Raw genomic sequence first — 15,244 nt, forward strand, 5'->3', positions numbered from 1 at the left:
ATATAATGGTTATCTAAAGACGTTTGTATTTCCCCCCCTAATTTCTTATGCCATCAATGAAAAATGAATCTCATCTGTCAAAAAAACTGGACTGCAGTTATTCAGAATAATACGCTACTTTAATTATAAGCTAATGTGCTATTACACACTTCAAGAAGACCTATTCATCCTAATCAACATACAGCGTTCCAATCTGAAAACAATGCGTTCGCTAGAACTTGCCCTGCTCCGGTTCGTGCCTGCATGCGGTAAGTTGGTTAATGCCTTTGTTTTTCATTTACTCTCGGCACAAAATAAGATGGTAGTACAATCTACGTCACTACAGACCCTGATTCGATTCCAGGCTGTATCAACCGGCCGTGATTGGGAGTCCCATAGGGCGGTGCACAATTGGCCCAGCCTCGTTAGGGTTTGGCCGGGGTAGGCCGTCATTGTAAATAACAATTTGTTCTTAACACTGCCTTGCCTAGTTAAATAAAAACAAATTAAACGAACGTTACCATCGGCCTCTTTTGGATATGCACGATAACGTTTTCAAGTAAAGTGGTTTCAACACTTGCATTCCATTCATAGCGCGGACAATGCGTCGTATAGTTTGATTTGGTCTACTCCCCCCTTCAATTCACGTAGGGAAACTTTAGTACGTCTTCCGGCTGCAAGTGCTCACATTTTATGAGTCTAAAGTCTGCTTTAGGTGGAGAACAAAAATAGCTTCAAGAGTTGTTCGTTCTTGTACAATAACAGCTGTATTCACCATCCAAGTTTGCATTTAACTCAGGACCATGAAGCTGATCATCCTGAATGATTATGACCAAGTTGGTGAGTGGGCTGCCAAGTACATCAGGAATAAAATCATTAACTTCAACCCTGGACCAGACAGATTCTTCATTTTAGGACTGCCCACGGGTAAGCAAGCTGTTGATTCTACAGTGCACGCCCTTCTTTCCTTTGTACAATTAATGTTGGGCTTATAATAATTGTGTCAAATGTGTGAAACAAACAGATTACCGATCATTTCGAATCCCACCGCACCTGCTCCGCTATGCAATCTGGTTTCAGAGCTGGTCATGGGTGCACCTCAGACACGCTCAAGGTTATAAACAACATCATAACCGCCATCGATAAGAGACATTACTGTGCAGCCGTCTTCATCAACCTGGCCAAGGCTTTCGACTCTGTCAATCACCGCATTCTTATTGGCAGACTCGACAGCCTTGGTTTCTCAAATGATTGCCTCGCCTGGTTTACCAACTACTTCTCTGATAGAGTTCAGTGTGTCAAATCGGAGGGCCTGTTGTCCGGACTTCTGGCAGTCTCTATGGGTGTGCCACAGGGTTCAATTCTCAGGCCGACTCTCTTCTCTGTATACATCAATGATGTTGCTCTTGCTGCTGGTGATTCTCTGATCCACCTCTATGCAGACGACACCATTCTGTATACTTCTAGCCCCTCTTTGGACACTGTGTTAACTAACCTCCAGGCGAGCTTCAATGCCATACAACTCTCCTTCCGTGGCCTCCAACTGCTCTTAAACACAAGTAAAACTAAATGCATGCTCTTCAATCGATCACTGCCCGCACCTGCCCACCCGTCCAACATCACTACTCTGGACGGTTCTGACTTAGAATACGTGGACAACTACAAACACCTGGGTGTCTGGTTAGACACTAAACTCTCCTTCCAGACTCACATTAAGCATCTCCAATCCAAAATTAAATCTAGAATTGGCTTCTTATATCGCAACAAAGCATCCTTCACTCATGCTGCCAAACACACCCTCGTAAAACTGACCATCCTACCGATCCTCGACTTCAGTGATGTCATCTATAAAATAGCCTCCAACACTCTACTCAGCAAACTGGATGCAGTCTATCACAGTGCCATCTGTTTTGTCACCAAAGCCCCATACACTACCCACCATTGCGACCTGTACGCTCTCGTTGGTTGGCCCTCGCTTCATACTCGTCGTCAAACCCACTGGCTACAGGTTATCTACAAGTCTCAGCTAGGTAAAGCCCCGCCTTATCTCAGCTCACTGGTCACCATAGCAGCACCCACTCGTAGCACGCGCTCCAACAGGTATATCTCACTGGTCACCCCCAAAGCCAATTCCTCCTTTGGTCGTCTTTCCGTCCAGTTCTCTGCTGCCAATGACTGGAACGAACTTAAAAAATCTCTGAAGCTGGAGACTCACATCTCCCTCACTAGCTTTAAGCAGCAGCTTTCAGAGCAGCTTACAGATCACTGCACCTGTACATAGCCCATCTGTACAGCCCATCTACCTACCTCATCCCCATACTGTATTTATTTATTTATCTTGCTCCTTTGCATCCCAGTATATCTACTTGCACATTCATCTTCTGCACATCTACCATTCCAGTGTTCCAATTGCTATATTGTAATTACTTCGCCACCATGGCCTATTTATTGCCTTAACTTACCTTACTTGCACTCACTTTATATAGACTTTTTTGTTTTCTTTTTTCTACTGTATTATTGACTGTGTTTAGTTTATTCCATCTGGAACTCTGTGTTGTTGGATGTGTCGAACTGCTATGCTTTATCTTGGCCAGGTCGCAGTTGCAAATGAGAACTTGTTCTCAACTGGCCTACCTGGTTAAATAAAGGTGAAATAAAATCAAATTAAAAAGTCTGTATAAAGACATCAACATTGATTTATTTGACGTGTAAAACTACAGATATTTTTGTTGAAAAAGCAATGCATATTAACCATGACTATTCCCCATTGTACACTCCAGGAGGTACTCCTCTGGGATGCTATAAGAAGCTGATTGAGTTTTATAAGAAAGGAGAGATCTCTTTCAAGTATGTCAAAACATTCAACATGGATGAGTATGTGGGTACGCTTCACCTTTGCAATACTTCTCTATTTCACCTATTTCTACACCATACAGTATCAACATTCTCACAGCATGAGAAGCCATGCAAAACTGTGATCCCTGTTTTTTAAATCTTGCAGGTATTCCTAGGAATCACCCAGAGAGCTACCATTCCTTCATGTGGAATAATCTCTTCAAGCACATTGACATCAAATCGGAGAACACCCATATTCTGGATGGCAACGCTGCCAACCTTGTAGAGGAGTGTGATTCCTTTGAGGAGAAGATCAAAGCAGCTGGAGGAATTGACCTCTTTGTTGGAGGTAGGTAGGGAGGACAATGATAGGATGGAATTTAGTATATTGATTTTATTTAATCTACTACATTGTAAAGTTGCTGTGGCAATTGACCTCTTTGGTGGAGGTAGGTAGTGATGATGTCAAATGACACAATAGCAACTGCTCAATCAAACAGGCAGACACACCCATGCTGGATTTAAATGAGAAGTTTATAGTCTTGTTCTAACATTGTTGCATCATAAAAATATGTTTTTGTATTGTGTGGCACATACTTTTTCAAAGACATTGTTGAAGAAGCTAAGAAACACCACAAAAACAAACCAGTTCAGGAAACAACACATAGAAAAAATAAATACCAAAATCCAACAAATGTAACCCACCCTGTCTGTCAGGTATTGGACCGGATGGCCACATTGCCTTCAACGAGCCAGGCTCCAGTCTATTGTCCAGGACCAGAGTGAAGACCCTGGCTCAGGACACCATCCTGGCCAACGCACGCTTCTTTGATGGAGATCTGTCTAAAGTACCCACCATGGCTCTGACTGTGGGAGTGGCCACTGTCATGGATGCCAGAGAGGTTAGAGATGATTTCAAGATGTCTGTCTCTGCCTTTTGTTTCTGGTCTGTCTTCTCTTGTAACTTATTTTGCATGGACAACTGGTCCCATTACAACTCCTATACTTATTAAATGATGATATAATGAGGCTGTAACACATAGCCTTACGATGTCCCCCAAATACTTTTACTGCTTTATTGTAACGATGTAATGACAGTCTATAGCAATGTATTGACAGTCTATAGCAATGTATTGACAGTCTATAGCAATGTATTGACAGTCTATAGCAATGTATTGACAGTCTATAGCAATGTATTGACAGTCTATAGCAATGCATTGACAGTCTATAGCAAAGTAATGACAGTCTATAGCAATGTAATGACAGTCTATAGCAATGTAATGACAGTCTATAGCAATGTAATGACAGTCTATAGCAATGTAATGACGGTTTATAAGATGATAATAATACATTATCTCCTTAATGTCTCCAGGTCATGATTCTCATCACGGGAGTACACAAAGCGTTTGCCCTGTACAAGGCCATAGAGGAAGGGGTGAACCACATGTGGACGGTATCGGCCTTTCAGCAGCACCCTCAAACTGTGTTTGTGTGTGACGAGGATGCTACCCTGGAACTGAGGGTTAAAACTGTCAAGTACTTCCGAGGTGAGGGTCTACTTACTTACTAAAGGACTTGGTCCTCACAGTTCATTTCCTTCTTATGCTGCTGGCATGGCTTAGGAACTAGTGCTTAATCAGTTTCCAAATTCATTGTGTTTTGTTTTATTATTGGCCTGGGAGGGATACATTATTTTCTTAAATTAAACCATAATTGAAACATGATTGTGAATAAAGTGGAAATCTGACTCACTTTGACCTATTGTTATTTCTCCTACAGGGATGATGCATGTGCACAACAAGTTGGTGGATCCACTGCCTCCAAAGTAAGATGAGGGAGTCACAAAAACATCTGTAAACCTGCAATAACCAAGAGAACTGATGCCATACTCCCCTGGATATGACAGCCGCCAAGGGTGGATGATCAATTGTGTGTGTTGTACTGTGGTTTATCTCAAGTTACATTTGATGTAACATAATAGTAAACCTACTTGTAGTGGGCTACATCGAGTACATTGATTATAGAACATAAACCAGTGTGATGTGACATCACTGACAATTCAAGTTTCTTAGCTACATTGTTAAATTTTTAATACAAACTTGACTTTGAATGTATTTCAATGAGAGTTATTTAAATAAAATAACTTTGACAATGAATCTATATTTGTTACATATTCGTTTCATTGTAGTTTAGCGGTGCTCTGATGATTTCGGCAAAATCGTGAGGTTGTAGCTGTCTAGGATAATCCTGACAGTTCCGCTGGGTCACATGACAGGGCAAGGGGCGGAGCAACACACCCGACTTGTGAGGAAGAGGAGATGGCGGAGCTGTGCTAGTTTCGAGGGTTAGCGTACAGTATCAATAGTATATACGGCTCACAGTTTGTCAAACAAGTCATTATTTTCAAACACTCAACTTCCATCCAGGATGGCCGAGCAAATCAGCAACGTTAGATATCAGGAGGTACGTTTATTTGACATTTTTATGACAACCCAATAAAATTAGCTAACGGCTAGCTAGCCAGGAGTGGAAAACGAAACGGTGACTGTTATGACTTCGGCCATGTTTACCAAACGTTATATCTCATTATGTATTGAAAATGTAGCTTGATGGTTTGGGTAACAAGTTAATTTACTACCTCGTTTATGGTGGCTGACTAGCTACAGTTAATAAGGACGGGGCCACAGGCCCATTTGTTACATGTCCCACCCTCATAGGCCATTGCAAGTCTAATCCGTGGAATATGTTGTTGCAGTGAATATAATCTAAATACGGGTAGGTATTTAGCTAACTAGTTAGCTAGCTAGTTAGCTACCACGAATCATAGTGACATTGAAATGTATCAAGATTGCACAAGAACCCACTACAATCGCTAGCTAGTAGGTAGGCCTACATTAATTAATAGTTGTAGACAGCCAATCTGATATTTAATACCAGAGAGGTATACCACAAGGCAGGATAAAGTAGCCAGTTTACTCGCCTAAATATAATGAAATAACTTCTTTTTTTTTCTAGACAAACTTGAAATGGTCAAGGTCAAATTGATTGAACACACCCGAAAACACATCCAGTGTCTTCAGTATTTATTCCTCCTTTTCCACGTTGTAACAAAGAAAAGTGGGATTAAAAAACGCGATTTAACAGTCAATGTTGGTCAGTAATCTACACAAAATACTCTGTCAAAGTGGAAGAAAAATAAAACACATATTGATTAGATAAATATGAAACCTCCTGAATCAATCAATACATGTTAGAATGACCTTTGGCATTGATTACAGGTGTTACTCATTCTGGGTAAATATGAGTTTTGCACACCTGGATTGTACAGTATTTGAACACTAGTATTAACAAAAAAAATATTCAAGCTCTAACAAATTGGTCATAGATCATTTCTTGGCGGCCATTTTCAAGTCTTGCCATAGATTTTCAACACGATTTAAATCAACTGTAACTAGGCCACTCGGGAACATTTAATGTCATCATGGTAAGCAACTCCGGTGTATATTCGGCCTTGTGTTTTAGGTTATTGTCTTGCTGAAAGGTGAATTTGTCTCCCAGTGTCTGTCGGAAAGCAGATTGAACCAGATTTTCCTGGAGGATTTTGTCTGTCCTTAGTTCTATTCTGTTTATTTTTTTAGCATTAACACCCTAGTCCTTGCCGATGACAAGGCTACCCATAACATGTTGCAGGCACCACCATACTTGAAAATATGAAAAGTGGTACTCAGTAATGTGTCGTTGGATTTTCCCCAAACATAATGCTTTTTATTCAGGACATAAAGTTCATTACTTTGCCATTTTTCTTTTTGCCATTTTTGCCTTATTGCAAACAGGATGCATGTTTTGGAATTTAAAAAAAATTCTGTACAGGCTTCCTTCTTTTTGCTCTCATTTGTTAGTATTGTTGAGTAACAACAATGTTGACCAAAACACAGTTTTCTCCTATCACAGCAATTCAACTCTGTAACCATGAGCCTTCCTCTCCGGTAACTGAGTTAGGAAGGACGCCTGTATCTTTGTAGTGACTGGGTGTATTGACACACCATCCAAAGTGTAATTAATAACTTCACCATGCTCAAAGGGATATTCAAAATCGCCGTCTTTTTTAAAATGATTGTTTACCCATCTACCAATAGGTGCCCTTTGTGAGGCATTGGAAAATCTCCCTGGTCTTTGTGGTTGAATCTGTGTTTGAAATTCAATGCTCGACTGGGGGACCTTACAGATAATTGTATATGTGGGGTACAGAGATAGAGGTAGTTATTCACAAATCATGTTAAACACCATTATTGAACACAATGAGGACATGCAACTTATTATCTGACTTGTTAAACCAATGTTTACTCCTAAACTTATTTAGGCTTGCTATAACAAAGGGTTTGAATACTTATCGACTGAAGGCATTAAAGCTTTTCATTTTAAATTAATTTGGAAGAACAGAATTCCACTTTGACATCAAGGGGTATTGTGTGCAGGCCAATGACACACAATCTCAATGTAATCCATTTTAAATTCAGTCTGTAACACAACAAAATGTGGACAAAGTCCATGGCTGTGAATACTTTCTGAAAGCACTCTTATTTATATTTAACTTTCCTAATGAACCAGATAAATCTGTAGTTATTTCTGGTTGTTTATCAAAGTTAGCTGGCTAACTCATTGATCTTGCTTTGTAGGATACCCCTCGGGTATCAAAGGTTCCTGTCATGTCACTGATGGGGTGTTGCCAGCCAATTTGTCTCACTAGGAAATAGATGAATGATTACATCAAATCAAATTTGATTGGTCACATGCAGATGTTATTGCGGGTGTAGCGAAATGCTTGTGCTTCTAGCTCCGACAGTGCAGTAATATCAAACAATTTCACAACATATACCCAATACACACACTAGAGGTTGACCGATTAATCGGAATGGCCGATTTAATTAGGGCCGATTTTAAAGTTTTCATAACAATCGGATCAGTATTTTTGGACACCGATTCGGGCCGATTTAAAAAAAAAAAAAGTTATTTAAGTCAGTTAAGAACACATTCTTATTTTCAATGGTGGCCTAGGGATGGTGGGTTAACTGCCTGTTCAGGGGCAGAACGACAGATTTTTACCATGTCAGCTCGGGGATTCAATCTTGCAACCTTACAGTTAACTAGTCCAACGCTCTAATCATGTTGCACTCCACGAGGAGCCTGCCTGTTACGCGAATGCAGTAAGCCAAGGTAAGTTGCTAGCTAGCATTAAACTTATCTTCTAAAAAACAATCATAATCAATAGTTAACTACACATGGTTGATGATATTACTAGTTTATCTGGCGTGTCCTGCGTTGCATATAATCGATGCGGTGCGCATTCGTGAAAAAGGACTGTTGCTCCAATGTGTACCTAACCATAAACATCAATGCCTTTCTTAAAATCAATACACAGAAGCATATATTTTTATACCTACATATTTAGCTAAAAGAAATCCAGGTTAGCAGGCAATATTAACCAGGTGAAATTGTGTCACTTTCTTTTTACTTTCTTCTCCAACACTTTGTTTTTGCATTATTTAAACCAAATTGAACATGTATCATTATTTATTTGAGGCTAAATAGATTTTATTGATGTATTATATTACGTTAAATGAAGTGTTCATTCACTATTGTTGTAATTGTCATTATTACAAATACATTTAAAAAAAAATCGGCATCAACTTTTTTTTTGGTCCAACAATAATCGGTATCGGCGTTGAAAAATCAGAATCGGTCGATATCTAACACACACGTCCAAGGAATGGAATTAAGAATATATAAATATATGGACGAGCAATGTCAGAGCGGCATAGACTAAGATAGAGTATATGCAGTTGAAGTCGGAAGTTTACATACACCTTAGCCAAATACATTTAAACTCAGTTTTTCACAATTCCTGACATTTAATCCTAGTAAAAATTCCCTGTTTTAGGTCAGTTAGGATCACCACTTTATTTTAAGATTGTGACTTGTCAGAAGAATAGTAGAGAGAATTATTTATTTAAGCTTTTATTTCTTTCACCACGTTCCCAGTGGGTCAGAAGTTTACATACACTCAATTAGTATTTGGTAGCATTGCCTTAAATTGTTTAACTTGGGTCAAATGTTTTGGGTAGCCTTCCACAAGCTTCACACAATAAGTTTGGCCCATTCCTCCTGACAGAGCTGGTGTAACTGAGTCAGGTTTGTAGGCCTCCTTGCACGCACATGCTTTTTCAGTTCTGCCCACAAATTTTCTATAGGATTGAGGTCAGGGCCTTGTGATGACCACTCCAATACCTTGACTTTGTTTTCCTTAAGCCATTTTGCCACAACTTTGGAAGTATGATTGGGGTCATTGTCCATTTGGAAGACCCATTTGCGACCAAGCTTTAACTGATGCCTTGAGATGTTGCTTCAATATATCCACTTAATTTTCCTCCCTCATGATGCCATCTATTTTGTGAAGTTCACCAGCCCCTCCTGCAGCAAAGCACCCCACAACATGATGCTGCCACCCCCGTGCTTCACGGTTGGGATGGTGTTCTTCGGCTTGAAAGCCTCCCCTTTTTTCCTCCAAACATAATGATGGTCATTATGGCCAAACAGTTCTATTTTTGTTTCATCAGACCAGAAGACATTTCTCCAAAAAGTACTATCTTTTGTCCCCATGTGCAGTTGCAATCCGTAGTCTGGCTTTTTATGGCGGTTTTGGAGCAGTGGCTTTTTCCTTGCTGGTAGTTTGCCCCCGGTGATGCGTTGGGCAGACCTCACTACCCTCTGGAGAGCCTTTCAGTTGAGGGCGGTGCAGTTGTCGTACCAGGCGGTGATACGGTCAGACAGGATGCTCTCAATTGTGCATCTGTAAAAGTTTGACGGTTTTAGGTGCCAAGCCAAGTTTTTTTTCAGCATCTTGAGGTTGAAGAGGCGCTGTTTCGCCGCCTTCACCACACTGTGTGGATGGACCATTTTAGTTTGTCAGTGATGTGTATGCTGAGGAACTTGAATCTTTCCACCTTCTCAACTGTGGTCCTGTCGATGTGGATAGGGGGTGCTCCCTCTGCTGTTTCCTGAAGTCAGGGTCATCTCCTTTGTTTTGTTGATATTGAGTGTGAGGTTATTTTCCTGGCACCACTCTCACAGGGCCCTCACCTCCTTGAAGGCTGTCTCGTCATTGTTGTAATCAGGCCTACTACTGTTGTGGCGTTTGCTAACTTGAGGATTGAGTTGGAGCCGTGCTGTCCTCGCAGTCATGGGTGAACAGGGAGTACAGGAGGGGGCCATGCACGCACCCTTGTGGGGCCTCAGTGTTGAAGATCAGCGAAGTGCAGGTGTTGTTTCCTACCTTCACCACCTAGGGGCGGCCCGTCAGGAAGTCCAGGACTTAGTTGAACAGGGCAGGGTTCAGACCCAGGGCCTCAAGCTCAATGGTGAGCTTGGAGGGTACGTGATGTTGAATGCTGAGCTAATGTCAATTAACAGCATTACATAGGTATTCCTCTTGCCCAGATGGGTTAGGGCAGTGTGCAGTGTGATGGCATCGTCTGTGGCTCTATTGGGGCGGTATGCAAATTTGAAGTGGGTCTAGGGTGGCTGGTAAGGTAGAGGTGATATGATCCTTGACTAGTCTCTCAATGCACTTCATGATGACAGAAGTGAGTGCTACGGGGCGATAGTCATTTAGTTCAGTTACCTTTGCTTTCTTGGGTACATGAACAATGGTGGCCATCTTGAAGCAAGTGGGGACAGCAGACTGGGATATGGAGAGATTCAATATGTCCGCAAACACACCAGCCAGCCGCACGGGCCGGCAGCCTTGCGAGGGTTAACACGCTTAAATGTCTTACTCACGTCGGCCACGGAGAAGGAGAGCAAACAGTCCTTGGTAACGGGCCGCGTCGGTGGCACTGTGTTATCCCCAAAGCAGGTGAAGGTGTTTAGTTTGTCTGGAAGCAAGACGTCGGTGTCCGCGACGTGGCTGGTTTTCCCTTTGTAGTCTGTGATTGTCTGTAGACCCTGCCCACATACGTCTTGTGTCTGAGCCGTTGAATTGCGAATCCACTTTTCTCTGTACTGAAGTTTTGCCTGTTTGATTGCCTTGTGGAGGGAATAACTACACTGTTTGGATTCTGCTATATTTCCAATCAAATTGCCATGGTTACCACATTCATTTTTTGGTATAAGCACAGAAGCAGCTAGCTAAATTACTCTCAGCATTGGTCAGACATAATAGTTGCACAGCAGCATCATCCCACTGACTGTGTGTGTGTGTTGCTCTGGCCCATTCATTCAGCTGTTGAATGAGGAGGAGCCAGCAGCAGCCCAGCCCCCCCAGGAGGAAGCAGCTGTCCTGGATGCCCCTCCCCCCTACAGCAGCATCTCTGCTGCCAACGCAGGTAAATGTCCTCTGTCCATCCATAGCACTACACACAGTAACTGGCAAAATATTGACTAATCTCGTATGACAATGGGGGGTGGAAGACCATTGCAGATGCAAGTCAGGAATAGGATTTTGTTCTCGGGTTACTCCAGTGCTGAAAAGAAAAGGTTACGGTGCAAAGCTGTGGTGTTGGATGAGCTCTCCACCTTCACCTTGCTACTAGCCATCACTAATGTGTTGTGTCACTCACGTTTTAGTTTTCTGCACCTTTCCATTTCCCTTCCAGCGTTCTTCGACTACAAGGAGGATGCAGGCAGGTTCCCCAACCCACCGTCCTACAACGTGGCTACCACACTGCCCTCCTATGATGAAGCAGAGAGGACCAAAGCGGAGACCGGTGTCCCTCTGGTCCCTGGCAGGGTCGTGGTATGTCTGTCCTCCTTTCACAGTGATATTCATTCATTCATTCATTCATTCATTAAGGCATTTTTCATTGAGAGCCTACATCCTCAATAAACATGTTTGGACCATCATCATTTGAAGATGTCTGACAAACATACATTTCCTATTTCTCCTTTCAGGAGGATGAGTTTGACGATGCTGACCAGCTGCGGATAGGGAATGATGGCATCTTCATGCTCACCTTCTTCAGTAAGTCTTCTCTCTGTTCCCTGTACAGTGTAGGGATTGTTATGGGTGGACAATGCCTGTCCTGCATCTCATGGGTACACAAACAAATCAACTAAAGTCAAGCCAGGGACTTGTCCAACCGGTTCATAAGGAGGAAGTTTGTGATTTTAGAAAAGCTGTTGTATAATCTTCCACAAAGCATCATGGTCTATGTGTGGTGAACAGCAAGCATGTTAACTGATGTGTAACTTCCTCATTAGTGGTCTATGATTGATCGGTTAATTGATCGATTGTCCTCTCTTCTCTCCAGTGGCATTCCTGTTCAACTGGATCGGTTTCTTCCTGTCCTTCTGTCTGACCACTTCTGCAGCCGGCCGCTACGGCGCCATCTCTGGGTTTGGCCTGTCTCTCATCAAATGGGTTCTCATAGTCAGGGTAAGATCAACACACGCAACCTCACAAGGTAGGGGTGGGTATACAGAAGACTATACCTATTTGGTAAAATACCAAGTCCATATTATGGCAAAAACAGAGCAAAGAGAAACGACAATCCATCATCACTATAAGACACAAAGGTCAGTCAATCCGTAAAATTTGCGCAGTCACAAAAACCATCAAGCGCTATGATGAAACTGGGTCTCTTTAGGACCGCCACAGGAATGGAAGACCCAGTGTAACCTCTGCTGCAGAGGATAAGTTCATTAGAGTTACCAGCCTCAGAAATTGAGAGTTCAGTTAACAGACATATCTCAACATCAACTGTTCAGAGGAGACTACGTGAATCAGGCCTTCATGGTTGAATTGCTGCAGAGAAACTACTACTAAAGGACACCAATAATAAGAAGAGACTTGCTTGGGCCAAGAAACACGACCAATGGACATTATACCGGTGGAAATCTGTCCTTTGGTCTGATGCGACCAAATTTGAGATTTTTGGTTCCAACCGCTATGTCTTTGTCAGACACCGAGTAGGTGAACGGATGCTCTCTGCACGTGTTGTTCCCACCGTGAAGCATGGAGGAGGAGGTGTGATGGTGTCGGGGTGCTTTGCTGGTGACATTGCCAGTGATTTATTTAGAATTCAAGGCACACTTAACCAGCATGGCTACCACAGCATTCTGCAGCGATACTCCATCCCATCTGGTTTGCTCTTAGTGGGATTATCATTTGTTTTTCAACAGGACAATGACCCAACACACCTCTAGGCTGTGTAAGGGCTATTTTACCAAGAAGGAGAGTGATGGAGTGCTGCATCAGATGACCTCTCCTCCACAATCACCCAATCTCAACCCAATTGAGATGGTTTGGTATGTGTTGGACTGCAGAGTGAAGGAAAAGCAGCCAAGTGCTCAGCATGTAGGAACTCCAAGACTGTTGGAAAAGCATTCCAGGTGAAGCTGGTTGAGAGTACCAAGAGTGTGCAAAGCTGTCAAGGCAAAGGGTGGATACTTTGAAGAATCTAAATCTAAAAAATATTTCGATTTTTAAAACAATTTTTGGTTATTAAATGATTCCATAGTTTTGATGTCTTCACTATTATTCTACAATGTAGAAAATGGTTAATCAAATATATAAGAAAAACCCTTGAATGAGCAGGTGTGCCCAACCTTTTGACTGGTATTACATATATATCTTACCACCACTCCCCTAATTGGAGTAAACTAATGGACAACAACACTTAGGCTTCTACTTCCAGCTTATACATACTATATACAGTGCATTTGGAAAGTATTCAGACCCCTTGACCTTTTTCCACATTTTGTTACGTTACAGCCTTATTCTAAAATAGATTAAATAAAATATTGTTGAGGCACAGATCTGGAGAAGGGTACCAAAAAATGTCTGCAACATTGGTCCCCTAGAACACAGTGGCCTCCATCATTCTTAAATGGAAGAAGTTTGGTACCACCAAGACTCTTCCTAGAGCTGGCCAATCTGAGCAATCAGGGGAGAATGGCCTTGGTCAGGGAGGTGACCAGGAACCCGATGGTCACTCTGACAGAGTTTGTCTGTGGAGATCGGAGAACCTTCCAGAAGGACAGTCATCCCTGCAGCACTTCACCAATCAGGCCTTTATGGTAGAGTTGTCAAACTGAAGCCACTCCTCAGTAAAAGGCACATGACAGCCCACTTGGAGTTTACCAAAAGGCACCTAAAGGACTCTGACCATGAGAAACAAAATTGAAATCTATGGCTGAAATGCCAAGTGTCACGTCTGGAGGAAACCTGGCACCATCTCTACGGTGAAGCATGGTGGTGGCAACATCATGCTGTGGGGATGTTTTTCGGTGGCAGAGACTGGGAGACTAGTCAGGATCGAGGGAAAGATGAGCGGAGCAAAGTACAGAGATCCTTGATGAAAACCTGCTCCAGAGCAGTCAGGACCTTAGACTGGAGTCTCCAAATACAGGTGTGCCAAGCTTGTAGTGTCATACCCAAGAAGACTTGAGGCTGTAATCGCTGCCAAAGGTGCTTCAACAAAGTACTGAATAAAGGGTCTGAACACTTATGCAAATGTGATGTTTCTGATTTTTTTTTTAAATTATGAATTTGCAAAAATGTTTACACTGGTATTGCGTGTAGATTTATGGGGGGAGGGAACTATTGAATACATTTTAAAGTAAGTAATGTACCAAAATGTGGAAAAAGTCAAGGGTTCTGAGTTTTTTCAGTTTGTTTTTAGTTCCATCAACATCCCATCTATCTCTGAAGACCAAGTTCTAATTAATTAAAGATAATTGTTCTAATATTATTATTAATCGATTGACTATGACTTTTCAGATCACCCAGTATTGTTATCTGCAGATTTAGCTCCAGGTAAATGTGGCAGTTCTTTAGCCATTCCTGAACCTGCGACCCCCCCCCCCCCCCCCCCCCCAAAAAAAAAAACCCAGCTTACATATGGACAAGTACCAAAATAAATGATTTAATGATTCTGTCTCTTCACAGCTACATCGACAGAGCTGAGATGGTTTTATCCCCCCATGTGTATAATTCTCACTGTGCTGCGGTGCATTCGGGCTTTTGTTCCAGCCCTGCACTAAATGCTTTGGAATGCTACTGTGTGTACGACTGGTCCTCCTAATGCTATTTTACTGTCTTTTGAACGTTTCCAGTTTTCCACCTACTTCCCCGGCTACTTTGATGGTCAGTACTGGTTGTGGTGGGTGTTCCTGGCTTTGGGTAAGTGGAGCGTACGTCTGAGCTCTTTATTTGAATGATTTAATGTGTCTGAAATGTGATCATGGAACGGATGCTGTTGTCTTTTCGTGACTCTCCAGGCTTCATGCTGTTCGTCAGAGGGTTCGTCAACTACTCCCGGGTTCGCAAAATGGCCGACCCTACTTACGCCACACTGCCCCGAACGAGAGTCCTGTTCATCTACTGAAGGTAAAGGGCCCTAATTCACACAGCATTCCTGTGTTACAGCAGAAT

The 15,244-nt window shown here is 42.2% G+C and overlaps 2 protein-coding genes across 3 annotated transcripts in view; both read left to right on the forward strand.

Annotated features, from left to right (window-relative positions):
* The first annotated feature begins 7 nt into the window (after nt 1–7).
* On the forward strand, nt 8–4,970 carry LOC110504547 (glucosamine-6-phosphate isomerase 1). Of its 2 annotated transcripts, XM_021583313.2 has the most exons (7): nt 8–248; nt 763–906; nt 2,760–2,861; nt 2,981–3,163; nt 3,532–3,716; nt 4,187–4,361; nt 4,594–4,970. In XM_021583313.2, the coding sequence occupies exons 2-7, from the start codon at nt 783–785 to the stop codon at nt 4,641–4,643; spliced, it is 819 nt and encodes a 272-aa protein (XP_021438988.2). In that variant the 5' UTR covers nt 8–248; nt 763–782; the 3' UTR covers nt 4,644–4,970. The 2 variants fall into 2 exon arrangements, with proteins under 2 accessions (XP_021438988.2, XP_021438987.2); XM_021583312.2 differs by lacking the exon at nt 8–248 and having other exon boundaries at nt 435–906.
* Nucleotides 4,971–5,057: 87 nt separating this feature from the next.
* LOC110504549 (NEDD4 family-interacting protein 1-like) overlaps nt 5,058–15,244 on the forward strand; it is a 15,681-nt gene continuing 5,494 nt past the window's right edge. Inside the window, exons 1-7 of the mRNA XM_036970347.1 lie at nt 5,058–5,277; nt 11,093–11,195; nt 11,466–11,605; nt 11,761–11,830; nt 12,120–12,244; nt 14,926–14,992; nt 15,091–15,199. Coding sequence (XP_036826242.1) covers nt 5,242–5,277; nt 11,093–11,195; nt 11,466–11,605; nt 11,761–11,830; nt 12,120–12,244; nt 14,926–14,992; nt 15,091–15,197 — 648 coding nt within the window. The 5' untranslated portion in view covers nt 5,058–5,241 and the 3' untranslated portion in view covers nt 15,198–15,199. The remainder of the gene's footprint in view (nt 5,278–11,092; nt 11,196–11,465; nt 11,606–11,760; nt 11,831–12,119; nt 12,245–14,925; nt 14,993–15,090; nt 15,200–15,244) is intronic.

This window comes from Oncorhynchus mykiss, chromosome 31 (assembly GCF_013265735.2).
Source record: "Oncorhynchus mykiss isolate Arlee chromosome 31, USDA_OmykA_1.1, whole genome shotgun sequence".
Lineage (NCBI taxonomy): Eukaryota > Metazoa > Chordata > Actinopteri > Salmoniformes > Salmonidae > Oncorhynchus > Oncorhynchus mykiss.